General features: G+C 55.7%; 1 protein-coding gene across 2 annotated transcripts in view; it reads left to right on the top strand.

The window, feature by feature from the left end:
- Window positions 1–7,510: 7,510 nt before the first annotated feature.
- PADI2 (peptidyl arginine deiminase 2) overlaps window positions 7,511–19,778 on the top strand; it is a 54,550-nt gene continuing 42,282 nt past the window's right edge. For both annotated transcript variants that reach the window (XM_061148018.1, XM_061148017.1), the window contains exon 1: window positions 7,511–7,649. In XM_061148018.1, coding sequence (XP_061004001.1) covers window positions 7,558–7,649 — 92 coding nt within the window. In that variant the 5' untranslated portion in view covers window positions 7,511–7,557. The remainder of the gene's footprint in view (window positions 7,650–19,778) is intronic.

Raw genomic sequence — 19,778 nt, 5'->3', positions numbered from 1 at the left:
TCAGAGATTCGACCCATCACATCTTCTTCAGGGTCTACATTTGTAGCTTGCTTTAGAGGCGTGGAAGGAGTGAGAGACCAGGTTCCTTCCTCCCACTGAGCTGGGTCTGAATCTCAGCACTTAGGGACAGGACCACCTGCAAGTCATTTCACCCTTTGGAATGTAAAAGGAGGCTGCCTCTGGGGCTGTAGCAAGAATGCCTGGCAAGGACATAACCCGTAAATGGGGTGGTGACCCCGGCCTCAGAGCCTTAGCCCACTTTTTGGCACGGTTGCATGCCTATGTGCTCAGCCACTTCAGTCGTGTCCAACTCTTTGCAACCACATGGACCGTAGCCCACCAGGCTCCTCTGTCCATGGGATTCTCCAGGCCAGAATCCTGACATGGGTTGCCCTTTCTTCTCCAGGGGATCTTCCTGACCCAGGGATCGCACCCATGTCTCTTATGTCTCCTGCATTGGCAGGCAGATTCTTTACCACTAGCGCCACCTGGGAAGCCCTCTGGCATGGTTAAGGATGGTTAGTTTTACATGTCGATGTGGCTCCCCAGTTGTCTACTCAGACACAGACTAGGTGTTGCTGTGAAGGTATTTTTTAGATATGGTTAACATTTAAATCCATAGATTTCGTGTAAAGCAGGTTGCCCTCCCCACCACCACCACCTCATACTGTGGATGGGCCTCATCCAATCAGTTGAAGGACTTACGAGCAAAGACTGAGGTTTCTGGAAGAAGAAGAAATTCTGTCTCAAGAATACATCATACAGGGACTTCCCTGGTGGTCCAGTGGCTAAGACTCCATACCCCCAATGCAGGGCCCTGGGTACGACCCCTGGTCTGGGAACCAGATTCCACACACGACAATTGAAGATCCCGCATACTGCAACTAAGACCCAGTGAAGCCAAATAAATATCTTTAAAAGGGGGAGGTGGGAACTTCCTGGAGGTTCCATGATTCATCAGAGTCCGCCTCCCAATGCCGGGCACACGGGTCTGAACCCTGGTACGGCTCACACGCTACAAGACTTCTAAGCCCTCACTCCACACGGCTGAGCCCAGGCCACAGCTCGAGAGCAGCCTGCAACGTGGATGAAAGCACCGCGTGCCGCAGCAACTCAGACCCAACGCAGCAAAAAAAAAGAAAGAATACATCACAGAAACCCTGCCTGAATGGCCAGCCTGCAGATTTCAGACTCAAGGCTGCGGCATCAACTCTCCCCGAATTGCCAGCCAGCCTGCCTGCTCGACAAACTTCAGAATGGCCAGCCCCCACAACCGCATGAAGCAATTCCTTAAAATAAATGTCTGTAGGTGACAGTCGTCCCGGAAGGCTTTGAAGGGTGAGTATAGAGCAGGACACAGGCCCCTCATTCTGAATGCCTGTGGCATTAGTGGCTGAAGAACAGCCTCGCTCCAGCCGCTGGCATAAATATAATAGAGCAGCACCCCAGCCCTGCAACTGTAACTGTGTTAGTGGCTCAGTCCTGTCTGACTCTTTGTGACTCCATGGACTGTAGCCCTCCAGGCTCCTCTGTCCATGGGATTCTCCAGGCCAGAATCCTGACATGGGTTGCCCTTTCCTTCTCCAGGGAAGCTTCCTAACTCAGGGATCGAACCTGGATTTCCTACATTGCAGGCAGATTCTTGACCATCTGAGCCACCAGGGAAGCCCCAGCCCTGCCCTCCCCGTAAGGGAAATATCCAGCAGGACCAAGGGCTGGAACAGAAGGAGGATGAATCCCGCATCCCAGAGCCTGTCCTTCACTGGCCGGCCAGCGACCCCTTCCGAGGGGGTGGGATGAGAGGGTGGGCTTGGCTGGGGAAAGGGGCTACGAGGCCCAAACGGAGACCCAGGATGTGGGGAGCTGCCCTGAGGGCAGAGTTGGGGGTTGAGGAGGTCCCTGGGCCCAGAGAAGCTGCTTGGGGACAATGACCCAGGCCCATCACCTCAGCACTCCGGCCTCTTGTCAGAACTCCTGCTGAATTCAGCCCTGCGTGGCAGGCAGAGGGGTCTTCCTAAAGCATCCACCACATCACTGCCTCTCCTGTGACGGCCCAGGCCCATCACCTCACTGCTCTGGCTGGCCCCGCATCAGAACCTGTGGACTTTGGCTCTCATGGCAGCCACAGCGATTTTCTAAAGCACGCATCAGGTCATTGCCATTTGTCAAGGTCCTTCCCCAGCTTTCCTGTGACCTTGAGATAAAACCAAAAGTCCTTTATGGGACATAAGATAAGACCTGGTGTGACATGGCCATGGCAGCCAGCCTCTCCCCACCCCCAGCCTGGCCAGATGGAGCTCACCGGGCCCTCCCGTGTGTACCTCCGTCACCAACACCCTTTCCCGTCTTCCCCTCCTCATGGTCCGCCCGCCCCTCCAGGACCACCCAAATCCACGCCCTTGGTCTGCAAGGCAGCCTGCGTCCCCTCCTCTGGGCCCCTCAGGGCCCTGCTCAGCGGCCCCTCCAGAGCTTCCATATTTAAGGATTTTAGACAGAGTCGTCTGCTTGGGTGGCTCCAGGGGGGCCTGAAGATGATCACAGGGCCCCCCCGCTCCTGCCCTCCCCTCCCTCGAGGCCACGACTGTACCGGGGTTGCTATACCAGCTCTCGGACCACCTGGTGCCCGGGACGGCCTGGCACCCGGGGCCTCACTGAACCATGTCCGCTGCTCCCTACCCTGGGGCGCTCCATCTGCAGTCTGGCTGGGACACCCTGCACCCATCCTTCGCTTCTCTGAGTCTCCTCAGCTTATTAGAACTCTGCTTTGATTTGCAAACTGTGAAGTCCTGGGCAATGTGAACGGGGACTGATGCCAAAATCTTGGTTCCCTGTTCACCAGCGCTGAGAAGACATAAGGAGACAGATTGGGGGGAAAATAAAAAAGGAAGTGTAGCTTTATTCTTTGCCAGGCAAAGGGGACACCAGCTTGCTAGTGCCTCAAGAAATGTGCCCTCTGCCCTGGGGAACAGGGGAGACTTCATATCCTCAGGAAGGTCTTGCTTTTTTTTTCTTTTGCAGAACTTCAGACCAGCCACAGCTGGCATCAGGTAGCTCAGTTAACTGGGGTTGGTCTTTTCTGAAGTTATCAGCCCATGACCTTCTTTCTGAAATGGAGAATGCTACGAGGGACTGTAGGGGGTGAAGAATGCCAGGTGCAGAGTGTGATTCAGTGGAGTCGGAGGTGACCGGCTTTGTGAAGGGCAAGTCCAGCTACAAGTGTTTGTTAGCTGTTGTTGTTGTTGTTTAGTCACTAAGTTGTGTCCAGCTCTCTGTGACCCCGTGGGCTGTAGCCCGCCAGGTTTCTCTGTTCATGAGATTCCCCAGGCAAAAATACCGGGGTGAGTTGCCAGTTCCTTCAGGGGATCTTCCCAACCAGGCATCGAACCCGTACCTCCTGTGTTGGCAGGTGGGTCCTTACTGCTGAGCCACCAGAGAAGCCCAAAGAATGACCAAGATTGCTCAGCTCTCTCAGGCCTGTTTATGTTGTTTGCCTAGCCTGTTCGTTATTTCCTTGTTTTCCTTGTTTATTAGAAAAGAAGGGCTTCCCAGGGGGCTCAGTGGTAAAGAATCTGTCTGCAATGGCTCAGTGGTAAGGAATCTGCCTGCAAGGCAGGACATGCGGGCTTGATGCAATGCATTAGATCCCTGGGTCTGGAAAATTCTGTGATGAAGGAAATGGCAACCCACTCCAATATTCTTGCCTGGGAAATCCCATCGACTGAGGGAGCTGGGCAGACTACAGTCCATGGAGTTGAAAAAGAGTCGGACAACTTAGTGACTAAACAACAATCAGAAAAGTCTCATTTTTATTTAAGAAAAGTCTCACGTCTTTTTTGCTGCACCAGAATGAATGTGACACACTGCAGAGGTTTTTAAAGTGTGTTATTAAATAACATGTGCAGTTTGAGGCTGTTTTTCTAAAAACTGAACTATATACAGGCGTAGAAAATCATTGCTGTCCACTAGAACTTGAGTCTGTGGTCCTGGTGCGCTAAGCATTTTGCTCGGGATCAGCTGGTTATTCCTACAACCCTGTGGGCTGGGTACTGCTAGGATCTCCTGTACAGAAGAAGAAAGCGAGGCCCAGAGACATCCCCTGCTTCTGAGGAGCTGAACTGGACTTGACCCCAGGTTTGCCAAGTCCAAAAGCCACGCATGCTTTCACCTCCAGGCTGATTGGTGCCTCTGTGCAAATTAGAGATATTATTAGCTCCCAGCTCATAGGGCTGTTAGGATTAAATGAGCTAAGAGGTGTCAAGCCCTTAGAGAAGGTCCTGGCACAGCCTGAGGACTCAGTAAGCGCAATCGCCTACAGCAGCATCTCACTGCCTCTGCGTGGGCCCTGTGAGATCACCCACCAAAATGTTCACAGTGGTCATCCCTGTCCTGGGGTCATGGGAGACCTTTTTTAAAACTTCTTCCAAAATGATCAGGTAGGGGAAGTCCCTGGCAGTCCAGCGGTTAGGACTGCGAGCTTCCAGTGAAGGGGGGCACAAGTTCGATCCCTGGTTGGGAAACTAAGATCCTCGAAGTGGCAGGGCACAGTCAGAAAAACATTTGACTGTAGTGTGTAATAAGAAATACATACTACTTATGTATTTCTTTTTAAATTCTTGCCTGTGTGATGCCCTAAGTGAACTTGAGGACAAGGCAGGCCTGTGAGATATCTGGGTCATCTCCCAGCTCCCCTCAAGGCCTGGCACAGATCGCCCCCCAATATAGGGTCCCAGTAGGGAGCAGCTCAGATGGGCTTCTCCCAGCCCAGCCTCTCCGGCCACTTGCTTGGCAGGAGCCTGAGTGAGTTGGGGGTGTGGGGTGCGGGTTGGAGCCAAAACTGGCCCCAGCTAAGCCTGCCCTTTGCTGGCCTTCCCCAAAAGGCACAATGAGGTGCCCCGTGGCTCTTCCTGGCCCCAGGGGAGCAGTCGTGATGGGTGAGACCTCCGGCCCTGAATCCACCAACAGCTGTGACCACTTCAGCTATTTTAAACCCTTGGGCACCCGGAGGCTCCTGTCCCACCAACCACGCGCTCTGACCCAGCATCACAGGCCCCAAGCCAGGGATGGGAGCCCTGAACGCGGGTCAACCAGGCCTGGGTGGGATTTTTTTTTTTTTAAGAAGAGGGAATTTGATTTCTTGAGCACTCGCCTTGTACCAGAGATTGTGCTAGTATCTTCCATACATTGTCTCATATCAAATCATTCTTATATCTAGGCTGAGAGAGAGATCACCTTGTTCACTGATCAGGAAGATAAGGAAAATGAGGTCCCAGGTCCCACAGAGGCATGACTGGGGTTAGAACTTGGGCTTCCTCGTCCACCAAGCAAGGGACAGCATTCCTTCCTGCTCTTACCCGCCTTGCCCCTACCCCTACCTGGCCCCCACACCCCCCACACACACCCGTGCAAGTTTCTTTCCTGGCTCCGTGCTCGTAGGCGCTATGAGACCAACCAAGGGCACATTCTTGAACGTTTCTGTGGCTCAATTTCTTCATCTGTAAAGTGGCGGGGTGATTGGGAGCGTATAAAGATCCAATTCTAATACATGAAAAGTGCCGCTGGAGCAGCGCCCAGCACACAGAAGGAATGCGTTCAGGGCCCGCTGTTCCTCCTTGTCTCCTGGCAGTCACCACCTTTGCCTGTTTCTCTCTCCCCTGCACCTGTGATGACCCGCCCAGACCTCAGTGGGGGTGCAGTACTTTCCCCCCATTCTGGGTCCCAGCAGGTGACGTGAGGGTGCTGGATTCTATGATCCCCAGGAATGTGGGTACCCTGGCATATGTCCTGTATCTGCCACATAGTAGGGGCTCAAAACTAATTTTGATAAAGAGACGCCCAGACAACAGTCCACCCTGGGGGCCTCGGGGTTAGTTCTGAGCTGCACAAACACTTTACCGTTTTGGTAGGTGGCCACCCTGCCTTCTGACTGGATGGTGCACCCAGTGGCTGCAGGAACCTGTCAAAAGTCACCAGGTCTTCCTAGGTCTGAGCACCCTGGGGGCAGATGCACTGCCCCCCCAGCCTGACTCAGGCCTTCCCCCTTCCCCAGCTGTGTGCCCCCTAGATCTCAGCTGCCCCGGAGCAGCTGGGCTCTTAGCCATCTCCTAATGTGGGCCCCCTCAAGGAGGTCTCTGGGGTCAGGCGTCTGGGTGTGTCTCCGCTCTGAGCAGTTGTGAGCCTGAAGCCTCTTACTCAGATGCACCCCATCCCACGGCTCCCATCCCCCAGCAGACCTGCCCCCTCCCCTCCAGCCTGCACGTCCTTCTTACAACCTCTGCCCTCTCAGAAACACCTCACTTCCGGCCCCTTCTACCAAGGGCCACTCAGTCCTTTGTGAATTATCTGGCTTGGCTTCAGAGCTGGAAGGGTCTGGGATGGGGATCCCGCCCAATGCCATTCTGCACCTCCAGCGGGCCCACAAGTCACAGGCTGACCTCTGCAGGGGCACCCTCTTTTGCCCAGGGCCCCAGTGATCCTTCACTGTCCCTGCACGGGAACATCAATATTTCAGTCCACAAACACTGGTCAGATAATCCCCTTCTCTCCAGAGCTCTCAGCAGCCCAGCAGGTGTCTTCATAGACCCTGCCCAGAACACCTCCTGGCACTCCGTCCAGGACAGCCAGAAGGGCTTCCTTCAATTCCGCCCCCACCACTCCTCACTGAGGACCCCGTGCCAGGGCTGTCATTGCCCACCCATCAATCAGCGCCTTGGCTTGACATTCCGGCCCCACTGCCACCCCCCTCCCCACATCCCCTCTGTAATATTGGCCTGATTGTTGCGGGGCTTGGGGGAGCAGTCAGGCCCCATTTGGTCAGGAAGCTCCCTCTCTGCCCTTCCCCTCAGTCTGAAAATCCCTCTTTTTTTTTAAGTTATTTATTTTAATTGGAGGATAATTACTTTAAATACTGTGATGGTTTTTGCCATACATAAGCATGAATCGGCCATAGGTGCACACGTGTCCCCTCCACCCTGAACCCCCCTCCCGCGTCCCTCCCCACCCTGTTCCTCCAGGTCGTCACGGAGCACTGGCTTTAGTGCCCTGCTCCGTACAGCAAGCTTGCCCTGGCTTGGGCAGAAGACCTAAACAGACGTTTCTCCAAAGAAGACACACAGATGGCTAAGAAACACAAAGACGCTCAACATCACTCGTTATTCGAGAAATGCAAACCCCTCCTTTAAGAAGGCTCACTCCCCAGCCCTGGCTGGGTCAGCGCATCCACTCGCTCTGTCCCCGCCCCTTATGGCGTTTGCATTATCTGCCCGCGGGGCTGGGGGCGCCCAGAGGGGCGGCTGGCCCTGCGTCCTGGCGCCGGGCAGCTGGGGGCCAGCGGAAAGTGTTGAATGAAAGAAGGAGCAACTCAACAGTTGACGTCACCCAGACCAAGCGGGGGGCGTGGCCACGCTTGACGGACGGGCCCGCGGCCCACTGCGCGAGGAGGCCGCGGGCTGCCCCGCCCACCGGCGTCCCGATAAAGGCTGGGCGCGGACCGCCGGCGGGCGGTTGGGAGGGGCTCACCTGCGGCAGGTGCTACGGGGAGCGGCCGGGCGCTGCGCGAGGATGCTGCGCGAGCGGACGGTGCGGCTGCAGTACGGCAGCCGCGTCGAGGCGGTGTACGTGCTGGGCACGCACCTCTGGACCGACGTCTACAGGTGAGCCGGGCCGCCGCGCCCCTCCGCCTGCGGGCTGGGCCCGAAATCGGGGCCCAGAAAACCCGAGACCGTCGCCGGACTCGGGGACACGGACAGGCTGCCTCCAGCCCGAGTCGCCCCTCGTCCGAGGCCCCCGCGCGCAGAAATCCTGAGAACCAGCCCCCAAACCTTGTGTCAGACTCCCCCACATCCAGAGACCCCCCAGATACTCAGACCCAGCTTGGGCACCCGCACTACCCATTCCCAAAACCCCCGCTGCTTCTCCCCAGCCTTCCCGCCCCCGACCCTCTCCAGCCCCTCCCCGGGGACGACCTGGGCTCCCCTTGGCTTCCCCAGCCTCTTCTCTTTCCCCTCGGCGCTCTGCCCTTAGCAGCTCCCTGAAGCCCCCAGACCCTCTGGCTCACCTCCCAGCTCAGCCCAGACCCTCCCCTGACTCCCAGACCGGCTGAACTTCTTCCTGGATCGGCTTGGGCCATGGCCAGCAGGAATCTGGCCAAGGGGTAGCCTGGGCTCCAATTTCACCCTGTGGGGGCTCGGGGTGATTGTCTGTCCCCAAGCACTGGCCAGGAGCGCCCTGTCCCCAAATGCCTTCCCCTGACTTCACCCTGGGATCAGGGAGGGGCCTTGTTCCACCAGAAGGAGGGTGCGGATGTGGGGGTCTTTGTCAGAAGAGCTCTGCTGATTCAGGACCCTGTTCTCACTGGCCCTGTCCTCCCATCCTCAAACTCTGGTGGGGTGCAGGATTTCTGAGACCGCAGGCCATGGTATGGGGGAATGGAAGTAAGCGCCCCACCACTCCCGCACCTGCCAGGAAGCGGCCAAGTCCCAGACTGGTGCGAAGGAAGCGGCGGAGAGTCCCTGGCGGGGCCCTGCAGCCCTCTGCTCCAGGCCCTCGAAGTGTTCCCCGTTGCTGGCACGGGACGGGTCAGTGCTGAGAGGAGGGAGCATAGAGGACTCGGGTGGGGACCCCATGCTGATGCCTGCGGGCAAGTCCCCCGAACCGCTCTGTGCCTTGAGTGGCTTACTGCTCCCAAATCACTCTGTCGTCGGGCACCCGGCCTCTCCCAGCCCCTCCGACACCCCGTCCCTGTGTCTTCCCCTACACTTTCCCCAGCCCATTCCCTCTGTCGCCTCCAGTGGCCCTGCCAGGCCAGGCCCCTGCCCCCTTCCTCCTGAGCAGGCACTGACGTACCCCGAGGGCAGAGAGCCGGTCACCGTGCAGACCAGGGGCCCTGTCCACCCGCCGGCCCCTGCCTTCAGTTGTCCATGTGTAAACCTCAGGGTCACAACTCAGAAGTGCGGTGTGGTCCAGGCCTCGGTGGCCCTGGGGGCGCTCCCCTCCCTTCCCCACCCCCCGTCCTAACTGGGCACTGCCAGCAAGTGGGCCGGGAGCCAGGACACTCGGGCCTCTAAGCTTCAGCTGTCACCATACCCGCCTGTTTGTCCACTGGGGCACTTTTAGTGCAGCCCGAGAGGCTGGCACGATGCCTCCATTGGGGGATGGAGAGTCAAGAAGGGGTCAGGCTCAGGCCCACCCTCTGTCCTGGCAGAGAACGGGTGAAGGGTGGACTCATCCCCCCTCTAGCAGGGCACGGAAGTGTGACAGTCCCCTCTGTCCCTTCTCAAGAAGCCAGTCACAGCCCCTGTGACCCTCACCTCCCTCCTGCATTTGACTTGAGACCCTCTCACACCCCCGGCAGAGACGCAGTACACTCTAGACCCCTGCTGTCCAGTGGAGATAGAATGCAAGCCACAAAGAGAGCCACGTGTGTAATCTTTAATATTCTAGTAACTGTATTTTTAAGGTTAAAATAAGCAGGTAAATTGATTATAATAATATATGCATGCGTGTTAAGTCACTTCAATTGTGTCTGACCCTTTGCAACCCTATGACCTATAGCCCGCCAGGCTCCTCTGTCCATGGGATTCTCCAGGCAAGAACACTGGAGTGGGCTGCCATGCCCTCCTCCAGGGGATCTTCCTGACCCAGGGATGAAACCCATGAGTCTTAGTCTCCTGCACTGGCAGGTGGGTTCTGTACCACAAGTGCCAGCTGGGAAGCCCATAATAATAATAATATACACTTTAACCTAATATATCCCAAATATTAGCATTTCAATATATAATCCATATAAAATTGTTCATGAGCTAGTTTGACGTTCTCTTTTTCATGCTAAGTGTTGGAAACTCAGTGTGTGTGTTGCATTGTTCAGCACACCTCCGTGCGGACTAACCGCACTTCAGGCACTGACAGTCACAGGTGGCTGTGACCGCCGTGTGACCTGCCCAGCATGGGTCTAGAGCGACACATCTCAGCCTCGGCACCACCGCGTTTGGGCCAGGATGATTCACTGTCCCTGGGGTGTCCTGGGCATTGGACAATGTTTAGCAGCGTCCCTGGCTTCTCACCCCTAGATGCCAGTGCATGTTTAGGCGCTCAGTCGTGTCCGACTCTCTGTGACCCCATGGACTGTAGCCCTCCAGGCTGCTCTGTCCATTGGATTCTCCAGGCAAGAGTACTGGAGTGGGTTGCCGTGCCCTCCTCCACGTGCCCTCTCCATAGGAGAACTCGCGTCTCCTATGTCTCCTACATTGGCAGGGGGGTTCTGTACCACTAGTGCCACCTGGGAAGCCCATGGATGTCAGTAGCAACCCCCAATTGTGACACCTGGAAACATCTCCAGATAACCCAGACGTCCCTGGTGGGCCAAGTGACCTCCAGCTGAGAACCACTGGTCTAGTGGAAGGAAGCCCCTCCCCATACTAGGGAGACTGAGCTGTTGTCGCTTCTGATACTGTGATGATGATAACAGCTGTCAGCATGGCAGAGGATAAGATAGCATCACCAACCCAAGGGACATGAATGTGAGCAAACTGTGGGAAGGAGTGGAGGACAGAGGAGTCTGGCGAGCTGCAGTCCATGGGGTCGCAAAGAGTCGGACACGACTGAGCGACTACACAACTGCCCACAGACCTTGGAGGTTGTCCTTGGACCATCTCACTTTGTAGATGAGGAAAGTGAGGCTCAGAGAGGTGTAGCCATTTGCCTGATGTCGCACAGGACTCAGGTCTAGTCCTGTCTGGCTGAGAACTCATGCTCTTAATCTCCTCTCTAACCGCTGTGTCCTCAGCCACTTCAGTTGTGTCCGACTCTTTGTGACCCCATGGAATGTAGCCTGCTGGGCTCCTCTGTCCGTGGAATTCTCCAGGCAAGAATACTGGAGTCCAGGGGATTTTCTCAACCCAGGGATCAAACTCGCATCTCTTGGGTCTCCTGCACTACAGGCAGATTCTTTATCACTGAGCCACTGGGGAAGCCCCGCTAACCTCCTGTTCAGATTGAATTAAATGACCGTCTGAGCCTGTGTCCCTCCCACCCCCCACCAGGGCCATGAGACACTCACCGCCCCCGGAGATGTCACCCACCCCCAACTGACCTTCCACTTCCCACTGAGCCCTTCCCCACCCAGATGCAAGTCCTGACTCAAAACCCACGTGATGCCCCCAGGGTCTCCAGTCTCCAAGGAGACCCTGAGGGACAAGGTGGTGGGCCTTAGGCCCTGTTAGTGAGGGAGTGGTGTCTTGACCCCTCAGTCCTGAATCACAAAGATGAGTGAACAGACCTCAACACCCACCCCCTTCCCCAAAGCCTCTGGGTCCCCTTTCCTGAAATGCACACAGACCTCCTTCACCTCCAGACACAAGGCAGGGGCTTCGCCTGCCCCTTCCTCGGCTGGCCCCGAAGGTCACCCACCCTCTCCCGGCAAAACCAGTCCTCTGGGGATGATGACCTGACCCAGAGACATTCTGAGGGCTGGCCTGCAACAAGCTAAAAACAGATGCACAGAAAGAAGGAAGTAGGACATTTTTTTGTAGAGATTTACTCCAGGATCCTTGTTAAAGATACTTGCCATTTCCTCTCCCCTCCCCGCCCCCCATGCAGCGCTTATCTGAGGTCCAGCGCATGCCTGCACAGTCTCCCCCGACAGTCCCTTCAGCCCGCAGCTGCTGCTTCGGCAGGCTGGCTTGGGTCCACATCTGGTTCTGACTTGTTGGAGAGAAAGTGCTGAGTGAGCAGCACCCCCATGTCTATTTCATCCTCCCTGCTCACCTCTGCCAGATCCCCTGGGAGCCTGGAGAACGAGCAGCCTTGGAATAAGTTGACAGAGTAGTTGCACTCTGCCCAACTTGCCCTCTGACCCACAAGCCCTGTCCCACCCTGGGTTCACGCATCCAGCTGGAGGGGGAGTTCTTGACTGGGTTGTGAGCTCTCTCCATACCCGTTTCCAAGGTCTGCAGGAGCTTCAGGCCGTTTCCAAGGTCTGCAGGAGCTTCAGGGCAGGAATGAGGTTATCAGCTGTCTCTTGCTTCTGTAGGGCTTTCTCCTGGTTGCATCTGACCTCATGATGTGCCCCTGAGGTCGGAAGGAGAAGCGATCCTGTGCACCTTCTGAGATTCCCCAAGGCAGAGGCTGACCAGACATTTCTCCCAGCAGGGCCTGGCCCATCACCCTCCGACAGAAGACAGGAAAGGGGGTACCGGGGAAGGAGTCCCAGACATCAGTGCAGTAAAATACAGGGCACACGGCACAGGGCAGTTACGTATCCTGCCTTGGGGGTGCCTGTGTGCTCAGGCGCTCAGTCGGGTCCAACTCTTTGTGACCCCACGGACTGTAGTCCGCCAGGCCCCTCTGTCCTTGGGATTCTCCAAGGAGGAATACTGGAGTGGGTTGCCGTGCCCTCCTCCAGGGGATCTTCCCAGAGACAGAACCCGCGTCTCCTGCATTGGCAGGCAGATTCTTTACTGCCAAGCCACCTGGGAAGCCCCCAGCCTTGAAGGAGAGCCTGCCAAATCTAAATTCATCCCCCATCACTCCCTCAACTCAACTCAGGTCGCTGGTCTCTCTGACTGTTGGTGTGAGTGTTTTACAAAGTATCATTAGGATCCAGATCAAAGGGCTAGGACCTGCGGTGTCTGAGCGCCCCCCCCCCCCCCCCAGGGTGTCAGGCCCCGCCTCACTGGCTGATCCCACCCCCTGCTGACCTGCCTGCATCCACGCCAGCCTCGCTGGTTTCGTGGGCACCGCTTTTGGCCCCTGACCGCACCTCCTCCTCCCTGCTTCAGGGCCTCTGCAGGTGCTGTTCCCCTTGCCTGGCGCGTGGCCCCCAGACCTCTGCAAGCCTGGCAAGTCTCGGCTCCTCTCAGCTCCTCCAAGCAGCTTCTGAACTCCTCCCCGCACACCCCGCGTTTCCTGGTGCCAACCCCAAGCCCCAGGTGCTCCCCACCTGAGGACTGTTCTTTTTCTTTGCAGATCTTGTTTACTTAATATTGCTAGCTGACTTATTCTGTACCAGGCAGCCTTATGGGCACCTTGTACATTCATGACATGTGTTTAATAATTTGAGTTCAGTTGCTCAGTCGTGTCCGACTCTTTCAGCCTTGTGGACTGTAGCCCGCCAGGCTCCTCTGCCCGTGGAATTTTCCAGGCAAGAATACTGGAGTGGGGTGCCATTTCCTAGTCCAGGGATTTGATAATTTATTTGTGTTTAAACCTCACAGCGGGCTTCCCAGGTAGCTCAATGGTAAAGAATCCACCTGCCAATGCAGGAGACACAGATTGGATCCCTGGGTCAGGAAGATTCCCCTGGAGAAGGAAGTGGCCACCCACTCCAGTGTTCTTGCCCAGGGAGTCCCGGACAGAGGAGCCTGGTGGGCTCCAGTCCCTGGGGTCGCAGAGAGTCGGGCACGGCTTAGTGACTAAACAGCAACAACAAAACTCACAACTTTGTGAGCTGGGTACTGTCATGGGGGAACATAAGGGATGCTTGTCCGCGATGGCACGGCTGGTAGATGGAAGCGTAGCGGAGCCCACGCCTTTGACAGCCCTGCCAGGCCATCTGCTGGGACGGGTGTCGTGGGCGTGTCCTCTCCCCGCCCAGCGCCTCGCTCATTCCCGTGAGCCTCCTGCCCTCAGGTCGCTGACGGCTCCCTGGTTGGCTGGATGGATGTGGCCGGGGCTCACATGGACTGGACTGTCACCAGGGTCCACCACAGCCTCAGGGGTGGGCGCCGCTGGGCAGAGCGGTGGAAGGCCAGGGCGTGTGGCTGAGCTTGGCCAGGGCAGCGTTGCCCCTGGGAGAATGACAGAGGTGGAATTCAGGCCAGGCCAGGCCAGGCCAGGTGGCCCCATAAATTAGAACAACACCAGGGCCCTCAACTCCCAAAGGCAAGAAAAGCCTGGTGCCAGGCTAGTCCCTGGGTAGGGGCAGCTCCCTGCAGTCGAGCCCACTGCCCCCTGCACAGCCGGGGTCCCCCAGATCTTCAGTCCCCACCATAGGGCCTCAGTCGGGTGGGAGCACAGTGGCAAGGGCTCACCCTGATGCCCACCCCCAGCTGGACAGGCACGTGTCAGCCTCGGGGGAGGCCAGTTTTTGCCGGCAGCTCTGTCCTGCCCAGCTGTGCCCGGCCCCATGCCCAGGACACTGATGGCTTGTCTTGGTCACTTATCCAAAGACCCAGGGTATGATGGCAGCCTTTGGTGTCCACTCTCCGGACTGATGCCCACCTGCAAAATAAGTGGGGGGCTTCTCGTTTGATCCTTTCCTGACCTAGGCCTGGCACCCCCCCTCCCTCACCAGGTGTCCCTACCCAGAGGATTTTTAGGGAGGACTGGAACCTCTGGATCCTCCCCCAGGACGGGAGCAGCCAGGCCTGGAGCTCAGAGAGCTTGAGTTTCCCCCACGTCCTGCCTGTCTCAGTCTGTCCCTGAGACTCAGAACAAATGCTTGCCCTCTGTGGGCCTCAGTGTGCTCATCTGTAAAACAGGATGACATTAACAGGGGCCTCGTGGGGTTATCAAAAGGATTGACTGAGATTGCATGGGCTTAGGACTTGAAACAGTTTCTGGCACATAGTCAATAGTTATTGTGAATTAGTATTGGGTTTTGTGCGTGGTAAATCACTTCAGTCGTGTCCGACTCTTTGTGACCCCATGGACTGTAGCCCACCAGGCTCCTCTGTCCATGGGAGTCTTCAAACAAGAACACTAGAGTGGGTTGCTGTGTCCTCCTCCAGGGAATCTTCCCCACCCAGGGACTGAACCTGTGTCTCCTGTGTCTCCTGCATTGGCAGGGAGGTTCTTTATCACTATTGCCTCCTGGGAAGCCCATTGGGCTTATTGTAATATTATTAAGACAGATAATAATGAACTGTGGCCTCAAAAAGTGTAGAACGTTCATGGGAGAGAAATGCTGGAGGAGTGTTAAGTGTTGTTTGAAGCGCCAGCACAGGGAGGGCTAGTGGGTCCTGGCTGATAGGATCACGGGAGACTTCCTGGAGGAGGTGGCAACCCAGCCGGAGGATAGACGGGTTCACACCCAGACAGGCCATGCAGGAGCAAAGGTACCTGGCAGGAAAGCAGGGACACTGGGAGGGGCAGAAAGGGCGTAGTTTCTGTAGCCTGGAGTGTAAGACTAGAGAGTGGATTTGTTCAAACCTGGGCTTTGAACGCTGGGATCAGGCATTAAAGTTTGTCCTGCAGGGAGTCGTTGCAGGTATCTGGGGAGGGAGTGACCATAGATTAGATTGTTTCTTCCCTAAGGAGAGGGTCCCTGGGCAACTGGAGGCCCCAGTGCCTGGTGAGAAGCTGCTGAGCCTACCCAGCACAGAAGAGGGCTGGCTGAAAACAGAAGTCATGGTCTGTCTTCATGGATCCCTATCCGGACCGGCCGCCCACTCCAGGGCTCCAGCTACCTCCACCCCAGGAGGCTCTGGGAGGGTGCTTGCCATGGCGCTGCCCGCCAGGCTGGCACCCACAAACCCCCTCAGATTCTGTAAAGACCTTGGGACAGGATGTCACACCCAGGCTGCCAGGAGCTGGGTTCACAGCGGAGTAAGCCCCGCTGGTGTTAACGAGGCCCAGGGCAGGTGGACGAGCCAGGAGAGCCAGACGCCAGCAAGCTGCAGGCACGTCCTGCCCTCGAGTCTGGGGCGGAGGCAGCGTTCCAGCCCTGCGAGGCCAAGCTGGCCTCCCCACTGACTAAGGGAGGACCAGAGAGGGTGAGGGCTCCCTAGAGGCCACACAACATTTGTGGGCTGAGCAGATGTTAGGTTGCAGCACCCAGAATCCCCTTGGGCCAGGCACAGTGAACACCCTTCTTCTACATCCAACACTGCTTTCCAGTCTGGCTCAGAGCTCCTTTGTTTGGTGCCGGCTGACTGGCCGTGTCCCTCCATTTCCCCGGCTGACACCCCGCCCCACACCACTGCCACCGCTTCCTTGGACAGCTGCGGCCACCTTCCCGCTGGTCCCCCCCACCCCCACCGCTCTCCTGACTGTCTCCCACCCTGCACCCTGGAGGAGCTGCCTGCAGGCAAAACGCTCACGTTTCCCTGCGCAGCGGCCTCGGCGCCTGCAGGGGAGCGGCCGGCCCCTCACCGTGGCCTGGGTCCTCTCCCCGCTGCTCTCCCTCTGTCGTGCTCACAGACTCCAGCCACGTTAACCTCCTTCCAGTTTCTCGAACATGCTGGGCTCACGTCCGCCTCGGTCCAGCACCCACACTGCCCTTGCTGCTTGGAAACCTCTGCTCCTCTTCCTCTCGTAGCTTTGGGCAAATTCAGCGGTTCCCACGCTGGTCCCTGGACCAGCAGCTTCACCTGGGAGCTTGTTAGCAATGCAGTTGCCTCGCACAGTATATGTATATCACATCTTCCTTTTATATGATTTAAATATATGCAGTTCTATTTGTCAGTTCTCCAGTAAAGTTGTGGGGAAGGAATGGAGGTTCCCAGGCACATTCCCCAATCTGCTGAGTCAGAAACTCTAGGGGTAGCCTGACAATCTGTATTTTAACAGGCCTTTCAGGTGTGGCCAGTGCAACTCAAATTTAAGAACCACTGATCTAACTAACTCTAAGCTATAATTTAGAGTGTAAAATTAAAACTTCAACTCAAATGCCACGTCTTCCCGGAATCCTTTCTCGACCTCCAGACCAGGACCTCGTGGAACCCCATACCTTTCCTTTAGAGCAGTTTTCACAGCTGTCATCGAAACTGTGCAATCCATCAAGAGCCTTTCTCTTCCACTAGAGTATTTGCTCCATGGCCCTAGGAGCATATTTTCTATTTTGCGCTATCCCAGGACCTAGCACACGCCTGACACATAAAAAGTCCTCAATAAATATTGCCACATGAATGACTACATACGCAAGTCCCCTCTTCCAGCCGTTCCTGGGGCGAACATTCACTTACCGTGTGCCTGTGCTAACCAGGTGCTGAAAGAGAGAAAATACACTCTGCCTCCAAGAAGATGAGCTGCCACCAGGGAAAATAAACGTGGATGGAGCCAGATCAGTTGAGTTGAGTCATCCAGGAAGGATGAGCTGCCAGGCAGAGACCTCAGGGGGAAAGGATTACAGGTAGAAGGACCAGCACATGCAAGGCACGTGGTGAGATGAGACGAAGCTGGGAGGGTGGGGGTGTTGCAGGCAGTGAGGCGGGGAGTCGGTTTGAGATGCGATGGCTTAGTACCACCAGGTGAGTATCAGGCCCCAGAGTTTGAATTTTACTGTTTGGTGGTCCCTAAAGAGCCACTGAGTATTTTCCAGCAGGCAAGTTACCTGATTTCTTTCCTTTTTTTTTTTAATCACTCTGATAATACAGTTTGGAAAACCAAGAAGGGTGGGTCTGTTCATTCATTTATTCCTGAAATATATACATTGAGTGTGGCCATGTCCTGGGTGCTGGGATATGATGGGCAGTGCAGGCGTGGCCCCCGCCTGTCCTTCTGTCCATGTATCTTTAGCCTCTTTCCCGTAAGCCCAAGGTCATGGCCACCGCAACTCCTGCTCTGTCCCCTCCATAACCCCCTGAGCCCCTCCCTGCAGCCTCCAGGGAAAAGCAATAGGCCCACAGCCCCTGGCTCTCGGGTTTCGGGAGGGGATTCTAAAAGGTTCTTCCTGGGGAGGGAGGCAGCCAGAAGGCTCCACAGGGGACAATGGGTGCCTTTGTTGCTTCTGCCAGGGCCACTCCAAGAATAGCTGTTTGCTCAGCTCAGAGCAGGGCTGGGACGGGAGGGTGTGGGCTAGAGCTGCAGTGTAGGTGGGGTATTAACCCCCAAGCCTCTGGGGCCTCCTCTAGTTTCTCACTGGCTGAGAGGGATGGAGGAGGTGGGAGCATCACTTAGAGCAACCATTGTCAGATCTGGGGCCCTAAAAGATCATCCTGCCCTGTGAGTTTACAGAGCAATTTTTTTATAGAGCTCTATGCAGAAACCCAATACATAAAACAAGATGAATAATAGTGGCTCTGGTTAAAGAGGGTGGGCATCTAGCAGAGAGATCCCCAGCTGGTCAGGACCTCCTTCGCCACCCCTTTGTCCAGACCTGCCCCCCTCTGCGCTCCCCAGACTCCAGCCATCCTTGTCCTGGTCCCATCCTTTCACTTTACTCTTGGTTAAACAGAGAGGACAAGTGCTTTACCCAAGGCCACCCAGCAGGTTTGTGGTCAAAGCCAGGGCTTGCACTAGAGTAATATTTCCTAGATCTGAGCCCACGGCTACCCAGACTCCCATGATTTTTACCAAAAGCATATTCTAACTCTAGTATCGTTGACTTAAAATTTTTCTTTAAACCATCTCTTATTTTTCTTATAACTTTAAGTGGAGATCTTATATCATTACCATAAATGCCAAGCCTTTATCAATTTCCATAAAAGATAACACATTTAATAAATATATATCTTCTTTTAAATTATGCATCTATGTGCCACCTAAAAGTATCTCATGGGTACCCACACCTCCTTTTGGGATTTCCTGCGTGGCACATCTAAAAGGTTCACTTCTGTCCTGCTCAGAACGTGTGAAAATGTTAGTCATGTCCAACTCTTTGTGACCCCATGGACTATAGCCTACCAGGTTCCTCTGTCCATGAAATTTTCCAGGTAAGGATACTGGAGTGGGTTGCCATTTCCTTCTCCAGGGGGTCTTCCTGACCCAGGGATCAAACCCAGGTCTCCTGCATTGCAGGTGAATTCTTTACCATCTGAGCCACCAGGAAAGTCTGTCCTGCTCAGCTCCACCCTCTGCTGAGTGGGTGTGATGTGCTCACCCCTGTGCTAGGCTCTGGAGGACAGCAGACCTTGCCCTCGGGGTCTTACAATCCAGAGGAGACAGACAAGCCGTGGCAACAGGAGACACACCCTGCCCTGAGGGGTGAAAGACAGGCCTGTGGGACGGGAGGGATGGGTGGTCATCTTTCATCTTATGAGTTGACAAGTGGACGCTCAGAAGGTGCAAGGGACACACTCAAGTCCCCCTCAGCACGTCAGTGGCAAAACTGGGGTTGAACCCAGATTTTCTGCACATTTCCCCCCAAGCCAGGGTTTCTGCCTTCTGCCCAGACTCTGCCGCAGCAGACCATAGCCAAGTGTCCCCATGATGGGCTGAGTGGTTTGGAAGAAGACAGACAAGAAACAGAGTGATTCTGAAAGCTTTTTTTTACAATCTCCTTTTCCAGCCCTGGGCATGGGGCTGCCCAACCCTTGTCTACCCTCTCCTGCCAGTGCCTGGGACCAGCAGTAGTTTTTGCCAGTAACTCTCACAGTCCATGGCCTGGGTCAGAGAGGCCCTGCCTGGCGGTCTCTGCAAACTCACAGTCAGGACCTTGGCCATCCTGTCCCAGGACTCTAAGCGCCAGAGGACGTCGCTCTGGTGGTTCTCGAACTGCGGTCCGTGGACCAGCAGTCCCAACAGTTCCTAGATATATGATAGAAATGCAGATTCTCAGGCCCCACTTCAGGCCTTGTTGTTCAGTTCCTAAGTGGTGTCGGAGTCCTTGCGATCTGGACTGCAGCACACCCGGCTTCTCTGTCCTCCACTGTCTCCCGGAATTTGCTCAAATTCCATTGAGTCAGTGATGCTATCTAACCATCTCATTCTCGGCTGCCCTCTTCTCCTTTTGCCTTCAATCTTTCCCATCTTCTGGGTCTTTTCCAATTAGTCAGCCCTTCTCATCAGGTGGCCTGAGTACTGAGTACTGGACCTTCAGCTTCAGCATCAGTCCTTCCAATGAATATTCAGGGTTGATTTCCCTTAGGTTGGACTGGTTTGATCTCCGTGCAGTCTAAGGGACT

Source organism: Dama dama, chromosome 8 (assembly GCF_033118175.1).
Source record: "Dama dama isolate Ldn47 chromosome 8, ASM3311817v1, whole genome shotgun sequence".
Lineage (NCBI taxonomy): Eukaryota > Metazoa > Chordata > Mammalia > Artiodactyla > Cervidae > Dama > Dama dama.
The sequence above is the reverse complement of the archived record's forward strand: the minus strand, read 5'-3'. Positions and strand labels throughout refer to the sequence as shown.